General features: G+C 30.4%; 4 protein-coding genes across 4 annotated transcripts; 2 read left to right on the forward strand and 2 right to left on the reverse strand.

Moving 5' to 3' along the window:
- The first annotated feature begins 3,187 nt into the window (after nucleotides 1–3,187).
- On the forward strand, nucleotides 3,188–5,957 carry LOC137826588 (uncharacterized). Its single transcript, XM_068632601.1, has 3 exons — nucleotides 3,188–3,733; nucleotides 4,016–4,381; nucleotides 5,261–5,957. Exons 1-3 carry the CDS (start codon nucleotides 3,452–3,454, stop codon nucleotides 5,897–5,899), a joined length of 1,287 nt encoding a protein of 428 aa, XP_068488702.1. The 5' UTR covers nucleotides 3,188–3,451; the 3' UTR covers nucleotides 5,900–5,957.
- Nucleotides 5,958–8,519: 2,562 nt separating this feature from the next.
- On the reverse strand, nucleotides 8,520–9,212 carry LOC137826561 (17.3 kDa class I heat shock protein-like). Its single transcript, XM_068632564.1, has one exon. The coding sequence runs from the start codon at nucleotides 9,158–9,160 to the stop codon at nucleotides 8,687–8,689; it is 474 nt and encodes a 157-aa protein (XP_068488665.1). The 5' UTR covers nucleotides 9,161–9,212; the 3' UTR covers nucleotides 8,520–8,686.
- Nucleotides 9,213–12,028: 2,816 nt separating this feature from the next.
- On the forward strand, nucleotides 12,029–12,897 carry LOC137826487 (17.5 kDa class I heat shock protein-like). Its single transcript, XM_068632464.1, has one exon. The coding sequence runs from the start codon at nucleotides 12,208–12,210 to the stop codon at nucleotides 12,676–12,678; it is 471 nt and encodes a 156-aa protein (XP_068488565.1). The 5' UTR covers nucleotides 12,029–12,207; the 3' UTR covers nucleotides 12,679–12,897.
- A 1,765-nt stretch (nucleotides 12,898–14,662) lies between these two features.
- LOC137826250 (17.3 kDa class I heat shock protein-like) lies at nucleotides 14,663–15,456 on the reverse strand. The gene has a single exon (XM_068632145.1). It carries the CDS (start codon nucleotides 15,357–15,359, stop codon nucleotides 14,880–14,882), a length of 480 nt encoding a protein of 159 aa, XP_068488246.1. The 5' UTR covers nucleotides 15,360–15,456; the 3' UTR covers nucleotides 14,663–14,879.
- Between the last annotated feature and the right edge of the window lie 1,332 nt (nucleotides 15,457–16,788).

Here is a 16,788-nt window from a genome sequence, read left to right on the forward strand (position 1 = left end):
TTCCTCGCTTGCAAATCACTGGAACCAAACAAAATAAATCATCGCAAATTCATCCGGGTGAGCAATACTCACTCAAATACGAACACAATGTAAATTATTTTTAATATAACTCTCCATAGATAAATATGCACACATAAAAACTCATTAAATATTATTAAGAGGTCATATTAATATATATATATATATATATATATATATATATATATATTGATTATATAAAACCTTATGATAACGAAAATGTAAGAAAAAATTGTGTATTACAGGTCAGTCTTTCTTCTTAAACTAAGAACAACATAAAATACATATGAAGTTCATAGTTGATGATATGATTCCAAATAAAACTAACAATAGAATTGAGAATTTAGGGTTACGGAATGGAATCAATTAAAAATAGTAACAATGAAAACTTAGATAGAGGGAGGCACCACAAGCAAAGTTTGATAAGCTTGAGGATGATTGCCACAAGAATTGGTGAATTCTTGCTAAGATCGCAAGATGCAGAAAAGAATCCTAGTAGAGATATATTATCTTTATTAAATTGTCAAAACATTCATTATCATTCTGAATTCCAAAAGTGTATAAATACAAATTTATTTATAGGTCTTGTCTCGTTTGTAAGTAAATAAAATGTAAATACAATCCATATTTTTCAATAATGATCATTTGTCCAGTGGTTAATTGATACTTTCTATCTGTTTCTAGATTCAAATCCTACTTGAAGCAACATATATTAATATGATTTTATTCTAATACTCCAAGCATGTTCTACAATGTATCTTTGACATTTCTAAACCTTCCTCTTGTCATGGGTCTACCTAAGTCTGGAATGTCTTGGTCAAATTCCTCCTCACCATGCCCTTGGACTTGAATGTACTCATCAATTACGCTAAGGGTCAAAATTTCCTTTCAGTGGAATATTTTCTTTTAACTTAGTTTTTTTTTTACAAAATTTGACTTTGAAACCTTAATGAAACTAAATCTAATTTCACTCGCACTAAAGCATGTTGAGGAACTACCTCTAACTTATGATGAATGCATTTAAGTAGAAAAAACAATAATAGTTCCATTGACGTGAAAATTCGTTGACATGAAAACATTAAGATACACTAATTAATTTTATATATTAAAACTTTTTTTTTTCAATTCCATAGGAAACTATTCACTCCGAAGTCACAACCCTAAGGCAAGCCTTCATTGGCATATGTTCTTACAAGGGCCTAGAAACAACTTCTTTCTTTTGAAATCGTTGACTTCTCGGTCTTCTATCTCAGTGTATGCTTTCGATTGACTACTACTCTAACTTGGACTTGGGCTTGGATGTAACTTGTGGGCTATCCCTTCGCTGGGCTAGGTCCACTGGATCTCTCGGTCTTTGGTTTCGGTATCCTCTCACGGGTGAGAATGTGTACTTGCAATGAGCTCCGATGATAAAGTCAAAATTGGTTTTAGTTAATGATCAGATAGAATTCACTCTACTTACCTGAGTTGATAACCTATTTATAGCATTTTCTTATTGGACCTTAAACCCAATTGGAATTTTACTCTTTGTACCTAATCTTCTTTAAACACACTTTCTAAGTTTTTGGCCTTTTAATGAGCTTTGCTATAATAACTAATTATTTATTCTTTATTTTTATTTGATTTTTACCTTCCGGTCAACCTTTTGACCAACCTTTCGACCTAGACCGTACAACATCAAATATCGATTAGAACATATGAATACAATATGATATCAAACAAAAAATCATTATTGTGAACAAAGAGTTAAACTTATTAAGATATCTTGTACATACACTTTTCTTAATTATATAAAACTTGTATACAAAAGTGTCTTATTAATAAAAAAAATCACAAATAATAAACGTTTGGATTGTTGTAAGAACATCATATATAGTTAATTACTGGAGCATTTTGATGAACGTGCATGAAATGATTCAGAATTGAGAAACGACAAGATGTGTTTTTGTCGCTTAATAGCTTCTTTGTCACCAATAATCGGAAATGGGATGAGAGACCACAGCTCATGTGGCCCTGTTCATTGGAGACATGAACAAATTCATGTGAGCCTAACCTATAACCAGCAACCACCAATTGCCAGGGCCATGGGCTACCATTCTCAATTACAATTACAATTTTAGAATGTTGGTCGCATCTTGCATATCTTGTATGCTTGTTTGGGACATGCATCTTTATGTTCTTCGCAAACATCATGTGTTGCCGACATTATATGAAGTTAAAAGGTATCGCATCTTCAATAGGCATGATCTTATCCTTTTAACTAGTTACTAATTATTAGGTAAAAAAAGACAAAGCTTATATAAAAGTATTCATGCCATTCTGGGAGGTAACACAGTTTGAATTGTGGGGTAATGTTCTCTCTTTGGACCTCCTCCTTATTATGTGTTTCTCTTTTCTCCCAATTGCAACTTCACTCATCATTTTCTATTTTCCTTTTCTTCAATTTCACTTTTAATGTAACTTGTTTACCTCTTAATCAAATTCACTTACTCTCTATGTCTGTGTCTCAAGAGAAAGTATCCCAATTGTGTAGCGGCCACACTAAGTATATACATATTTCACCTCCTCTCAATCACGTATGATACAATGTCAATTCTAATGTAGTTAAATAATCATAATATTGCTATGTGAAAGAGAAAGAACACCAGATTGTTGCATCATTGAATTTCCATTTACGTTTTTACCTAAAAGAAAAAAAAAAACTATACAATTTTTTTATGGATTTTTAGAATTGATTCTTTTACTTGCCATCCAGTTTTATATTGATGTAGTAAAATTAAATCCAAATACCAATAAGTGAATAAATAAATATTATGTTCGGTAACTTTCTTTTTTTTACCTATTTAATAATGGTTGACACATTATAAATATATAGTTATATACTGCACATTTGGGTTAATAATTTAGCTAAATAGTGATGTAATAAATTCTAATAATTTGGCCTTTAGAAAGACTATAAGAAGGTATGAAGTGGAGGACTTTATGAGGATTTGAAGTATCATTTTCTGGCTGAGTAAATAAAGATAAGCAGCAGCAACCTACCTTAGCATGTTCCCCTTTAGAAAAAAATAAAACAAGTTAACATGAAAACCTTAAAATTATTCAAACATGTACATTAATGTTAGAGGGAAACCTTAAGTTATGAGGATATAGACAAATGAGGGCCCCCATAGTTTGGTTGTTAATATTTTTCCAAAGTAACATACTCCATACTCAACAACACTCGTATAACTATTTCCTTCTCCCTTTCAATTCAAGACACCAACCCTCTCTTTTCTCTTCTCTTTCGTCACTTCCTCATCTCATAAGCTTTCTAAACCCATAAACACATAACCTTTATCACCAAAGTCCTTCTTCCGTTCATGCTCATCAAAATCAAACCACATTTATTAACTCATCTGTTTGATTTCTGCTTCATATATATCTCTCTGCTATGAAGAAGCTCTCTCCCAATCTTACTCGCGAGGATGGGCTCCAAACGGTGCTGGAGGTTCCCATCCCAGAAGAGATTTTCACCATCAGAAGCGGAACCAGCAGAGCTTGGCATAACATGAAGTCATGGATGAAGCCAAACGTTGAATCTTCTAGATCATCATCACTCTTTGGAGACCAAAATACTGATATCCAACTCCTGCTTGGTGTTGTTGGAGCGCCATTGATCCCTCTCCCTATCACCTCTCACAACCACCCCATCACCATTAAATCCCATAACATTGTTAGTAGTTACTGAGACAACATTCTCTATGTTTTCCACAAAACTTAGAAGCTGTTTTTCAATTTGGAGTTTCACTTCACTAATCGATGTTAATTTTTAATGCAAAACTTTATTATTTATTACTAGTATTATTATTATTATGTCGATTACTGATATGAAACTCTAGTTCTCTAATTCTGATTGAAAAACAACTCCAAAAGTATATAAAGTATACTGTGCTAAGTTTTTTCTATGTAGTGTGTATGTATCTAAAGTTTGAATCTTTCATTGTGTGTTGTGAAGGAGGCTTCGATGGCGAAGTACATAGTGAAACAGTACGTGGCGGCTGTGGGAGGAGAGAGTGCTTTGAATTGGGTGGAAAGCATGTACGCGATGGGGGAGGTGAGAGTAGGGACATCGGAGTTTTCAGGAGGGGAAGAATGTACGAGTAAGAAGAAGATGGTGAAGGTGAAGAAGGTGAAGAAGAAAGGGGAAGTGGGAGGGTTTGTTGTGTGGCAGAAGAAGCCAGAACTGTGGTGTTTGGAGCTTGTTGTTTCTGGGTACAAAATCAGTGCCGGGAGTGATGGGAAAGTGGCATGGAGGCAAACACCTTGGCACCATTCTCATGCTTCTCGTGGCCCACCAAGACCACTTAGGCGTTTACTTCAGGTAATTTCACTTTAAATTTCACCAATATCTTTATCCTTTTCTTTTTCAGTTTTTTCCCTTTAATTTAAGTTGTTAAATGCGTGAGAGTGTGTTTATATATTTGACATAATGGAAAAAGATTAGTTATGCTTAGGATTTGATAGGTTATCTTCTAAACCGTGTTCTTGCACTAGTTGTTGTTTCCTCTTTGATTTGATTAGATTTGATTTCCTGAGTCACTCAAGTGTGAATCTGACTTGAATGTGTTGCATTCCCACTTCACTTGCTTTTTTCTTTTTCTAGCAATTAGAATAAAGGTTTAGCTCCCTATAACATAAAAAAGCTAGTTTGAATATGTTTTCAAGCGCTGCCGAACCAAATCTTACTCACCCAAAACCAAGTGCTTCCCTTGCAAAAAGAAACACCAAAACTTTTTTTTTATAGAAAAAGTCAAATTACTTTCCTCATTGTTTTTCATAGAAATTAATAACTTAGCCCTCCCAGAATGCAATGGCGTCTACATTTATTAACAAAAGTCAACAATTTAATATGCAACTAGAAGAAAATTTCTTCCTTATTTAGTCATTCTAGAAGTCAATCATATCTATCTTGTTTCCTCAGTGCATGACAACTGGTTTATCCATTTTTTCAAGTCCTCCCAAGCCTTTCAACACGTAATGGCATTTAGGCATCTTTTGGCTATTACTAGGACATGAAGTATGACTAACAATAAGCATCATATGCATTATCTGTATGCGTGATTGACGTATGAATCATAATCAAACAACCATTCCATGCTTCTTAAGCCCATCTTTATTTCCACACTTTGGTTATGAATTTTATATAATTAATACTGTCATCTATTCTATAAATCTTTGATAGTGAATGCCTTTTAAACAGGGACTTGATCCAAGGACCACAGCCAATTTGTTCAACAACTCCATATGCATAGGAGAGAAGACAGTGAACAACGAAGAATGTTTCATATTGAAACTTGAAGCTGATTCCAATTCACTTCACACAAGAAGTAGCAGCAACGTAGAGATTATTCGTCACACTTTGTGGGGCTACTTCAGCCAAAGAACAGGTCTCTTGGTTCAATTAGAAGACTCTCACTTGCTAAAACTCAAAACCACAACAAGTTATGCTATATTCTGGGAAACCAACATGGAGTCCCTAATACAAGACTACAAAACTGTGGATGGCATAAACATAGCACATGCAGGAAAAACTTGGGTGACATTGTCTAGGTTTGGTGAAGGCCCTGAGGGCCATTCCAAAACTAGAGTAAAAGAGGTTTGGAAGATTGAAGAAGTGGATTTTAACATCAAAGGGTTGTCCATTGATTGCTTCCTACCACCTAGTGATTTGAAGAAAGAGGAAGAAAAAGTGGTACAAGACTGTACAATGCCTGCAAGCAATACAAAGTTACCTTACAAGATTCAATCTGCTTCTTTTAAGATTAATGTTTCCAAAGTAGCTGCTGTTAACGTGGATGATTCAAGTGGTACTGAAAGTGATGATGAAAAAGACATGTAAATCAGTACCTTCCATTTTGTAAGACCACACCAATTTCGAATTTGGTTCCTCTCCTGCATTTTTGGTGTTCTCTAGTGTACCTTCAAAAATATACTGATTTTTATATATTAAAATATATTAAAAACTTTTTTAATATATTAAAATCAGTATATTTTGATGACATATTAAAAGGGCAACACCAAAGATGTATCAGAAAATTTTATGGAACTTGGTGAAGCTTGTAGGAAATAGTTTACGATGAGACTAAAATTATTTCTTAAAAGCCAAAACACAATTTAGTCTAATATTGGGTAATACTAGTTCTTATTTATTTGTATATTTATATGAATACTATTTAATAATATTAAATTAGAGTAATACTTATGTTGATGTCTATTTGAACTAGATATAAAATGGAATAAATGAATAAATAACAAAAATTCAAATATAAAAGAAAGGAGAAATAATTTATTTTATCTTGTTTTATTTTGTTTCTCATGGGCCAATATACACAATATTTCTTTTAGTTTCATTGTTCAAAGGATGAAGAACAAAATGAAACAATAAATACAAGAATAAAAAAAGGAGAATATTTATAAGAAATGTCGTCATTGAAAGGAGAAGAAAAAAATAATAATAATGAAGAAAAATGTGATAAAAAATATTCAAGGAGCTAGATATAGTTCTGGTCACTTAGATTTGCTTTTTAATCGATTCGAAATTCTCTTTTTCTGCCAAAAATAGTAACCATCTCACATAATCTCCAATGCAGATATTCTTTTCGAGTGCTTAGATGTGTCTTATTTATTTTTACTTTTTTTAATTTAAGTATTTATATAATTATTTTTCTCTTCAATCTAACCATACTTAAGTGAACCTCTACATATACATCACTTTGCATAATTAAATTATTTAAAAGCTACTTTTGAAACAGTGAATCACGCTTTATTAGATTACATATTCTTGGTAGAATGGAAATGGTTTCCCATCAAAGTAAATTCTTAGAGATGCTAAAATGGCTTATAGCCCAATTTCTCTTGGACCGAGTAAAAAGAGTTTTGCATAAGGCATTTTCTCCCTCCACCATATCAATTTCAGCATGCACCCAATCAGCTCTAGAAAATGACAAAAATAGCCTTTTATATATGACGAAAATAACCTTACACAAAAATGAAAAAATTATTTTTGAAACTTTTATCTGAAATATTTTGGATTTCAATTTTTGGAACATATTTTTGAAATCTGAAATTTTTTATCCAGAATGTATTTTTAGTTTTGTGTTCAGAATTTTTTTTTCAGCATGTATTTTTTTATTTCTAAATTATAATTATTATTTTGGATTTTTTAATTTAAAATAAGGGCAGTTTTGGAAATTTAAAAAATTGATATGGTGGAGGTTAAAATTGATATGGTGCAGGAGGGTAGTTTTGGAAATTTTTTGAAAATTTAAAAAATTGATATGATGGAGGTTAAAATTGATATGGTGCGAATAATTTGCCTTTGCATAAAAATACAAAGAAAAAGCCACATAACATACAGACTAGGATTGGCCCATAGGCTTTACAGTTTAACAAATTGATCTACTTTATAAGTAGGCAGTTTCTTCCTGCAACCCTACATTTTCCTTCATCCACCCCCACAATTTTGTAAATTTCGAAACTGACCCCCATAATTTCGGGATTACCCCTACATTTTCCTTCATCCACCTCCACAATTTTGTAAATTCCGAAACTGACCCCATAATTTTGGGATTTGGGAGTGTGCTATGGATTCATCAATCCGGAAGTGAATCATGGTGCATTCTGGATGAGGGGGTGTTCCGGAAACAAAGTTTGCATGGGTGTTCCGAAAGCAAAGTTTACATAAATTATTGATTTCTGGATTGTTGAATCCAGAAGCTTAATTTCTATTAAGAATCGGTGGATCTAGAATGATTTTTTTTAATTATGAATTCCGGAATGCATATTTTGAATTATGGATTGGGGATCCGAAATGATTTTTTCAATTATGAATATTTTGCATTTTTTTTATTTTGAATTGACACTATTATTCATATACTACCAGAAATTAACACTATTATTCATATACTACCAGACTATTATTCATATACTACCAGAAGCATCAATCCAGAAGATTACCGGATGCGCCAAAAAAGCGTCAACCCAAAAATTTACCAAAAAAGCGTCAACCCAAAAATTTACCGGATTTCATAATTGGAATAAAAAAAGAAAAATAAATAAAAATAAATATACAGTTTATAGAGGAACAGTTTTGTCTTTGTGCAACCTTGTGGGGGTGCAGAAAGAAACTGCCTTATAAGTATTTTTCAAGAAAAACCATGTAGTACAGGGACGGATTCACAGTATGTCAAGTTCAGAAAAAAAAAACTTTATAATAAATTTAATTGAAAAGACATATAATAAAAAATTATTTAAAATTACAAAAAAAAAAAGTGTGAAATAAATTTTATTTCTAATTTTATTTTATAATATCTGTTTGAGTTTAGAATGATTTGATATTTTAGATTTCGAAAAATTGAATAATGACATTTGAACAACTTAATTGCCATTACTAATGGATTAGAATTTTAAATCTAATAAGTGACTTGAGCTAACCTTTTACTGAAAATTCTGGTCGGAAATAAAACAGAAATAAAGCAGTGACGGTTTATTGAAACATGTAAAGAAAAACTTGACACCCACAACATTAGAACTTCACATAACTATGATGCATGATGAGACAAAGGAACACGAAACACACAACATAGAAATACAAGGACACTACACAGAATATAGAATAAAGAGATATCTAGCCAGAGATTTGAATTGACTTCAGCTGAGGCCTCTTCTCTTCCTCTTTAGGTACAGTAACAGTGAGCACTCCATTTTCCATACCAGCCTTTATCTCTTCCATTCTTGCATTCTCGGGAAGCCTGAACCTCCTCACGAACTTCCCAGAGCTTCTCTCAACGCGGTGCCACCTATCATCTTTCTCTTCCTTCTCTCTGCTTCTCTCTCCACTAATCTGCAGCACCCTCCCTTCTTCCACCTCCACCTTCACCTCCTCCTTCTTCAACCCGGGAAGGTCCACGCTGAACACGTGAGCCTCTGCAGTCTCTTTCCAGTCCACGCGAGTGTTCGCTATGGCATTGCCTTCGCCACCGAATGAAGGTGTGTGAGGTGAGGGAAAGGGAAACCCTCCCCAAGGATCAAATATATCAGGAGACAAAGGATCGTACACGTTGCTTCGTCGACCACCCAAGATGTTTGGGATGAGAGACATGGTGGTTTATTGGATTCTGAACACCACACTCTCTTTGTGCTGTGGAGAAGAAACTGAGGAACCTTTATATAGGAAACAAGACCAGTGTCTGTCTAGGACCTTTGCTTGAGTAGGATTTAGTTCAAATATGTTATTAACTTCTTTATATCATTGGTTAACTATGAGTTCATGAACTAAGTATTAATTAGTTAATAGTTAACATTTTATTTATTGTAACTTCACTAAGAAACAAATTGAGGCATGGCTCTGGTTTGAACATGTGTGTATGATGTGGCGTTCAATGGCGAAAGGGGATATAGGAGGTGTTGCAAGAGCAAATGTTTAGCTGTATTAAGTGTTATGCCAAAGTGCAGACACGTCCCAAAGTTCTTTTTTCATGCAACAGAAGATTTTCACTTTAGCTTAGTAGGCTTTCTGAATCATCATTTACAATCTCTGTGATATATACTGATTTCTGATCATGATAAAAAACATACTTTAAGTATACAAACAGTTCTTTTTTTGTTACATTTTTTTAAAACATGGTTTATTTTAGAATCTATAAGTAAATTTTAAATTCAGATACACCTGAATTAATATATTATAATTATTAATTATTAATTTACCATGTAATATAATTTTTACTTCGAATTTTTTAGCGTGTACTTTTTACATACTTATTATAAAAAGTTTTCTAAAGTCGGATTTCGTATGTTTATTAGGTTAAAGGATAAGTTATATATAAAGAGCATTAATTTATTTTTATATATATATATATATATATATGTATATATCCTTTTACTGTTTCAATTTTTTATATTATTTTTAACATTATTTTAAACTTTTGATATAGATATTTTATATAAAAAAAAGCTGCTTAAATTGTAATAAATATATATATATATATATAGTTAGTATATATCGATTTTTTTATTATTAAAGACAACTTTTTTTACATTGAATATTATATATTAAGTGATGAAATTATAATGCAAATAATAGAAATTACATAGATTATCATAATCTTTTATTATATTGTCAACTTATTTAGTATTCCTAGTAACTTTAATTATTAGTTTGAATGATTATAATATTAAAAAATTATTCGCAATATTTATTTATAATACTAAAAACTATAAAAAAAAAATCTACATTTTGACCGCATCCATAATTTATAACTTTGAAATAAATTATTAATGTAAATATTTAATTTGAGCAGATGGTAGAGTTGAATCGTGTTTTGAAAATGCATTATTTAATTCTTGATCGCTGAATACTAAATTATAGTCTTAGTGCGGACTCTATCGATACAGGATATAATATTTTTAACAAACACTCAAAATAAAATGTCTGAAGAGAGGGGTTTCTTTTCACGATATTTTTTTGTTAATACGATTATACGAATTTAATCGTTTCAATAAATGTTTGCAAACTCATATATGAAATAAATGTGTAAATGGGATGAGACGACTCCTTCACTTATAATTTCATCACTTCACTTCACAAGTCTGGTTTGAATTTTAAAAGGATCGTTTGGTGTAATCACGTAGATTCATTTTGGGTACTTCTAATATGAGTTTAGTCTTTTTAACTAATTTTAAAAAATCTTATTCTATTTTAACTGTGCTTACATTATTGTTCTTGATTTTAATTAGATAAATTATTATTGTTGGAACCTTATGAATATTGTTTGTTATAATTAAACATGTATGAAATTAAAAACTAAATAAAAAATTACATATTTTAAATCTCTGAGACTAAAGTTATACGAGAGAAATAGAAATACAAAATCATGGATAAAGAATTTAAAGGATCAAGATTAGAATTTAATCTTTAATTTTTGTAAATTTTATATATGCTCTCCGTCCTGCTTACAACATCTTTTCAATTTATTTACTCCTATTAAAAAATGATTGACTAACTTAATTATTATCAATAAAAATTGTTGATAAAATATTTTTGAAATTAATCATCTTGGTATTTTCATTTAATTAGTTGATGTTTTAAAAAACAATAACTAGACATGACTATGTATTCTTTTATAATCTTGATCTTAAGTTATTAATTTATAATATTTAATTATTAATCATTTAAAGATATTTAAAACTTTAATTCATCAATACAAAAATATTATTTTTATACCAAACTAGAAAACACACATATCCTTCTACTCATTTGTATTCACATTTTTATTGTATTATTATTTTATGAATAAATAATATTCTACTGTATGTATATTCAATTTTTATTAAATAAAAAAATTAAAATTAATTATTTTAATAATTATTAAATAGAAAATATTCATAAATTTTTTTTGTAAAGTAAATAATTTTTATAATTTTAGATACATGATTTTTTATTATAATTAGTTAGTTAAATTTTAAAAAATAATTACTAAAATATAAATGGTAAAATAATAAAATAAAATTAGAAAATTAAAATTTATAATAAATTGTTTATACTATAAATGACAGTTACAAAATGGTTATAAAATAATTTCTTTATTAATAGTTACAGGAATAGGAATAGAATAGAAATATATATATATATATATATAATTTTATTATTTTTATAAATAATTAATGAAAAATTATATTTTTTGAAAAAAAATAATAATTATTTTAAAATAAAATATATTTAATTTATTAAATAAATAAATATATTTTATTAAAATATAAAAAAAATCAATTAAAAAACATACTATAGAGATCGAATCATATATGCTGTATGCTGTGGAATGATAAGCAGTTGAAGGATGAATGCAGCCGTACACGTGGCAGTCATATGTTAAAAAACGCTTTGTTCGTTCCCGAAACATCTTCATGCTTCTTCCTTGTCCACGCTGGCATCTCCTTCCATGATTCATCAGAAGTTACATACATTCTTCAGAACCCTCTCAACACTTCTTCTCTTTTCTGCAAACATTTGATCCATCATGAAACCTCGCGAACATCCTCCTCACTGCATATAAATAAGCTTATTCTTCTCCACTTTCTCATCACTCAGCAAAATCTCATCCACAAACAATCACCAAGACTAAATCTATCCATCAACAACTCTCGCAAACAATGTCGCTCATTCCAAGTTTCTTCGGCACAGGGCGAAGGACCAACGTCTTCGACCCCTTCTCCCTTGAAGTGTGGGACCCTTTCGAAACTGCCCTTTCCTTTCCGCGCTCCGAGGTCTCTAACGAGACGGCGGCGATCGCCAACACGCGCATCGACTGGAAGGAGACGCCGGAGGCGCACGTGTTCAAAGCGGATCTTCCGGGGCTGAAGAAGGAAGAGGTGAAGGTGGAGATCGAGGAGGGAAGGGTGCTTCAGATAAGCGGACAGAGGACGAAGGAGAAGGAGGACAAGAACGAGAAGTGGCACCGCGTGGAACGTAGCAGCGGCAGCTTCCTCCGCCGCTTCCGGCTTCCGGAGAACGCCAAAGTCAATGAGGTAAAGGCTGCTATGGAGAACGGAGTGCTGACTGTCACTGTTCCCAAGGAGGAGGTCAAGAAGCCCGATGTGAAACCCGTTCAGATCACTGGATAGGCTCCCAAATATTACACTTTCATGTGGAACCTATTTACCTATGTGCTTGGAGTCAAACGATGGTGTTGTGTCTTTTTTGTTTCTCTTTTTCTTTTATGTGTGTGTCTCACTATGAATAAATGTATGTGCTTGAATTGAGTTTAAGGAGTTTCAGATACTACTGAAATGTTGTAAGTGTTTGTGTTCATTAATATAGCTTCCGCAACTTGTTTTCATTAACTAGTTTAATGTGAAATTTTATTATTTCCTGCATAATACACTGCTCAAGAAATTTTAATTGTTATGGAAGTTATTGATGCTCTTACTAAAAATGTTTTTTATTTTTCTATAACTAAGGAGTATATCAGTTTCTTTTCAATTTGGGAGTATAGAACATTCGTTTCATTTCTGTTTAATTTGAAAATCAAATCTTAAACCTTGATTAAAAATAATTTATAACTATGGAAGGTAAATGAACTTTTGTCCCCACTGCTTTGTTTGTATGTCCCTGTAACAACCGTGGATAGATGGAATAAATTAAAAATGAGTGCATTGATAATCACATAGTTTATGTTTGATTTCTTTGTTTTGTCTCGTTTAGGGACATTCTTTATTGCCTCATCGTAAGTGGACAAAAGCTGGTAGAGCTTAGATTGATGTCTGATTAGTTGTAGACAAGGCAACTGAAGGCTCTTGGAATTTGACACTGTAAGGATGTGGTTGCTAATTGTAGATGTAGTTCTAAGGCTCTTGACTTCCACGTAATTGAAAAAAAAAAAGACGTAAAAATGTACAGTTATTAGCATAATTTCGTGTTATTATTTTTTTCATTGTAATCAGACAAAATACTCTTAGATCTTTTTCTCCTTGCTAGCAAATCGTTTTTAATAATGGTTAGAAAGGATTTCTAAAAACGATTTTAAAACTATCGTCAGTAAAGATGCATGTTGTTATAACTTTTATAGTTTAATGACACTTAGGACTATTATATAATTAAATAAAATTTTAAAAATAATTTAGAAGAGAATTTCTTATCGTAAGTAAACTCAATAACCACAGAGACAATTTTTTCGTCAAAATAAATAAATAAATTTAAGTTATGATATCTTGAATTTTTGTTAAAACTCCAGAATATAATGACGGTTATAACCTCAATCATTGTTGTGATTTTTTTTTTGAGACAATTTACAGGTATAAACTGATTATTAATAACATACATGTATTTGAATTTATTAACTATAAATTATTATCAACATCATCTTTTAACACATTTTTCTCAGTTGAATTCTATGAAATACATGTATTTGATTTGATTTTTTTAAAAATTAAACTGATTCCTTTTCTTTTATCTATACCTATATTATTTATATACATACATATATATATATATATATATATATATATATAAAGTATTCTTCCTCAAACGATCTAATAAAATATTTAATAATTGAACTTTAATATTTATAATAAATTAAAATATTACAGTATAAAATGTAATAATATATTTAAAAAATATAAATATATAAATTTATAAGAAATTAGATTTCTATATCAATTAAAATATTACAATTCGTAATAATATGTTTAAAAATAAAAATATACATAAAATTTATAATAAATTAAAAATATAATAATATAAACTTATAATAATATTTAAGTAATAATATATTTAAAAAATACGAATATACATAAATTTATAATAAATAGAATACTATATAAATTAGAATATCACACTATAAGTTTGTAATAATATATTTAAAAATTATGAATTATAATAAATTAAAATACTACCTTTAAACTTATAATAATACTTAAAAAATACAAATATACATAAATTTATAATAAAAATAAAAATGGTAAATTAGTAAACAGGAGGTTCAGAACAATCTTATATCAATTAAATATTAATTATATATCAGCTTCCATCAGAAGCTTCAAGCACCATATCCAATTTTACAAGCATCGAAAAAGCAGAACAAGAAAAAACTGAACAAGGGTCATGGAGTAACAAGGAAAATATGAACTTTTTGTTTATTAAGATAATAACTGTTTATCCATGCATTCTACAAAGTTTTTCAAATTAATTACAAGCATCATGTGTACTCAAACTACACATCACCACATTACATAACATGTATAAACAAACAACATACAAACACACGAAACAACAGAACACATTTGTTTGGAACATGGAAATGGTTGTGATAGCTGAACCAAATGACCTAACCAGAAATTTGCACTGGCTTGACCTCAGGCTTCTTCTCTTCCTCTTTAGGTACAGTAACAGTAAGCACCCCATTTTCCATACCTGCTTTTACCTGATCAATTTTAGCATTTTCAGGAAGCCTGAACCTCCTCATGAACTTCCCAGTGCTTCGTTCAACGCGGTGCCATCTATCATCTTTCTCTTCCTTCTCTCTGCTTCTCTCTCCGCTAATCTGCAGCACCTTCCCATCTTCCACTTCCACCTTCACTTCCTCCTTCTTCAACCCGGGAAGGTCCACGCTGAACACGTGAGCCTGCGGCGTCTCCTTCCAGTCCACCCGAGTGTTGGCTATGGCACTGCTTTCACCACCAGAGGAAGTGACGTTGGCCAGAGTAGCTGAGAAAGGAAATCCCTCAAAAGGGTCCCATATATCGAGAGAGAAAGGGTCGAAGACGTTGCTTCGTTTACCACCGAAGAAGCTAGGGATGAGAGACATCGTTGTCGTTATCTTGATCTCTTCTGGTTTTGATGAAAACTTTGTTGCTGAGAGGATATTTTCTTCAAATGAACTGTTTCTGATGCTGAGAGAAAAATGCGAGAGCTGTATATAAGTTTCAAGAGAACTGCCATGATTTTTTTCCAGAATCTTCTATTCAGATGGCGATGGATGAGACACGTGCTTTTCTGTAACCTTCTACATCTTTCTGTTAAAAATCAATTTTCTGAATTCCAAAACAATTTAAAATATACTGTTAAGATTTTTCTAATTCTATTTAATTATAAATTATAGATAAATGATATTCTGAAAACTAAGAAGTGGTATATAATTTTTTATGTGATTGATTTAGATATAATTAATATAAATAATGAAAAGTAAATTTATAATTAAATAATATAAAAAAAATAATTAAAATAATAGTGTTAAGAATTGTAATGTGATTGTATAAAAAATAGAATTAAATATTATTATTTTAAATTATAATTTTATAATGCAACTAAAATTATTACCAACACCATCTTTTAACACATCTTTTTCAGTTGAATTCTATGAAATTTTGTAAATCTCTTGTCTTGTTTAATAAATGTCTATCCTGATTTTGTAAATTTTAGTTAAAAAATAAGTGTGCTAACATTATGTTAAAGTTTAGTTTCAAAAAATATGTTTATATTATTGTTTACCTTTTAATTTTAGCATAATATGATTTATGGATTATAGTATTTCCTGAATTTATTTAAAAGTAATACTTTTTAAAGAATGATGTGATAAATTTTACACTTTTGTCGTGGAATGCATAAATCAATGTCACACAGCTAAAATAATGAGAAACAAATTTTATGAAAAAGATTAAGGGGAAATTTGTGAAATTAAAAAAATTCAGGAATTAAACATTACATAAAAACTTTTTCTTAGAATATATTTCCAAGATTTCTACAGTTTTTTGAATTCCAGGATCCTTTTGAAATTTCTTTTCTGTAATTTTTGAATTTTTTTTTCAAAACTATTTTTCTAAATATATTTTTTGTATTTTGAAATTGTTTTTTAGAATGCATTTTAATTTTCAAATTTTATTCGGAAATATTATTTATGGAACACAAAAAATTATTTTAAATTTTCTTTTTCCAAATATATTTTTTAATTTCAAAAATTTAATTCCAGAAAGAAACAATTTTAAATTTCGAAAATTGATTGGGTGCAGGAATTCTGGGCTAGCTGGATTGGGCTGGTCTGCAAAGTAGGCCGAAATCTCTTTTTGACATCCAAAAATTGATGGCAATTTCTCTCTCCACCATATCAATTTCAACATGCACCCAATCAGCTTTAGAAAATGACAAAAATACTCCTCTTAAATGACGAAAATAACCTTACACAAAAATGGAAAAATTATTTTTAAAATTTTTATCTGAAATATTTTGGATTTCAATTT

Source organism: Phaseolus vulgaris, chromosome 8, assembly GCF_000499845.2.
Source record: "Phaseolus vulgaris cultivar G19833 chromosome 8, P. vulgaris v2.0, whole genome shotgun sequence".
NCBI classification, from domain to species: domain Eukaryota; kingdom Viridiplantae; phylum Streptophyta; class Magnoliopsida; order Fabales; family Fabaceae; genus Phaseolus; species Phaseolus vulgaris.

Coding starts and splice junctions, on each gene's coding strand:
- LOC137826250 (XM_068632145.1), bottom strand. CDS start 15,359: ATGTCTCTCATCCCTAGCTTCTTCGGTGGTAAACGAAGCAACGTCTTC.
- LOC137826487 (XM_068632464.1), top strand. CDS start 12,208: ATGTCGCTCATTCCAAGTTTCTTCGGCACAGGGCGAAGGACCAACGTC.
- LOC137826561 (XM_068632564.1), bottom strand. CDS start 9,160: ATGTCTCTCATCCCAAACATCTTGGGTGGTCGACGAAGCAACGTGTAC.
- LOC137826588 (XM_068632601.1), top strand. CDS start 3,452: ATGAAGAAGCTCTCTCCCAATCTTACTCGCGAGGATGGGCTCCAAACG. Junction 3,734..4,015: donor CCATTAAATCCCATAACATT/GTTAGTAGTTAC, acceptor TGTGTTGTGAAG/GAGGCTTCGATGGCGAAGTA. Junction 4,382..5,260: donor CACTTAGGCGTTTACTTCAG/GTAATTTCACTT, acceptor CCTTTTAAACAG/GGACTTGATCCAAGGACCAC.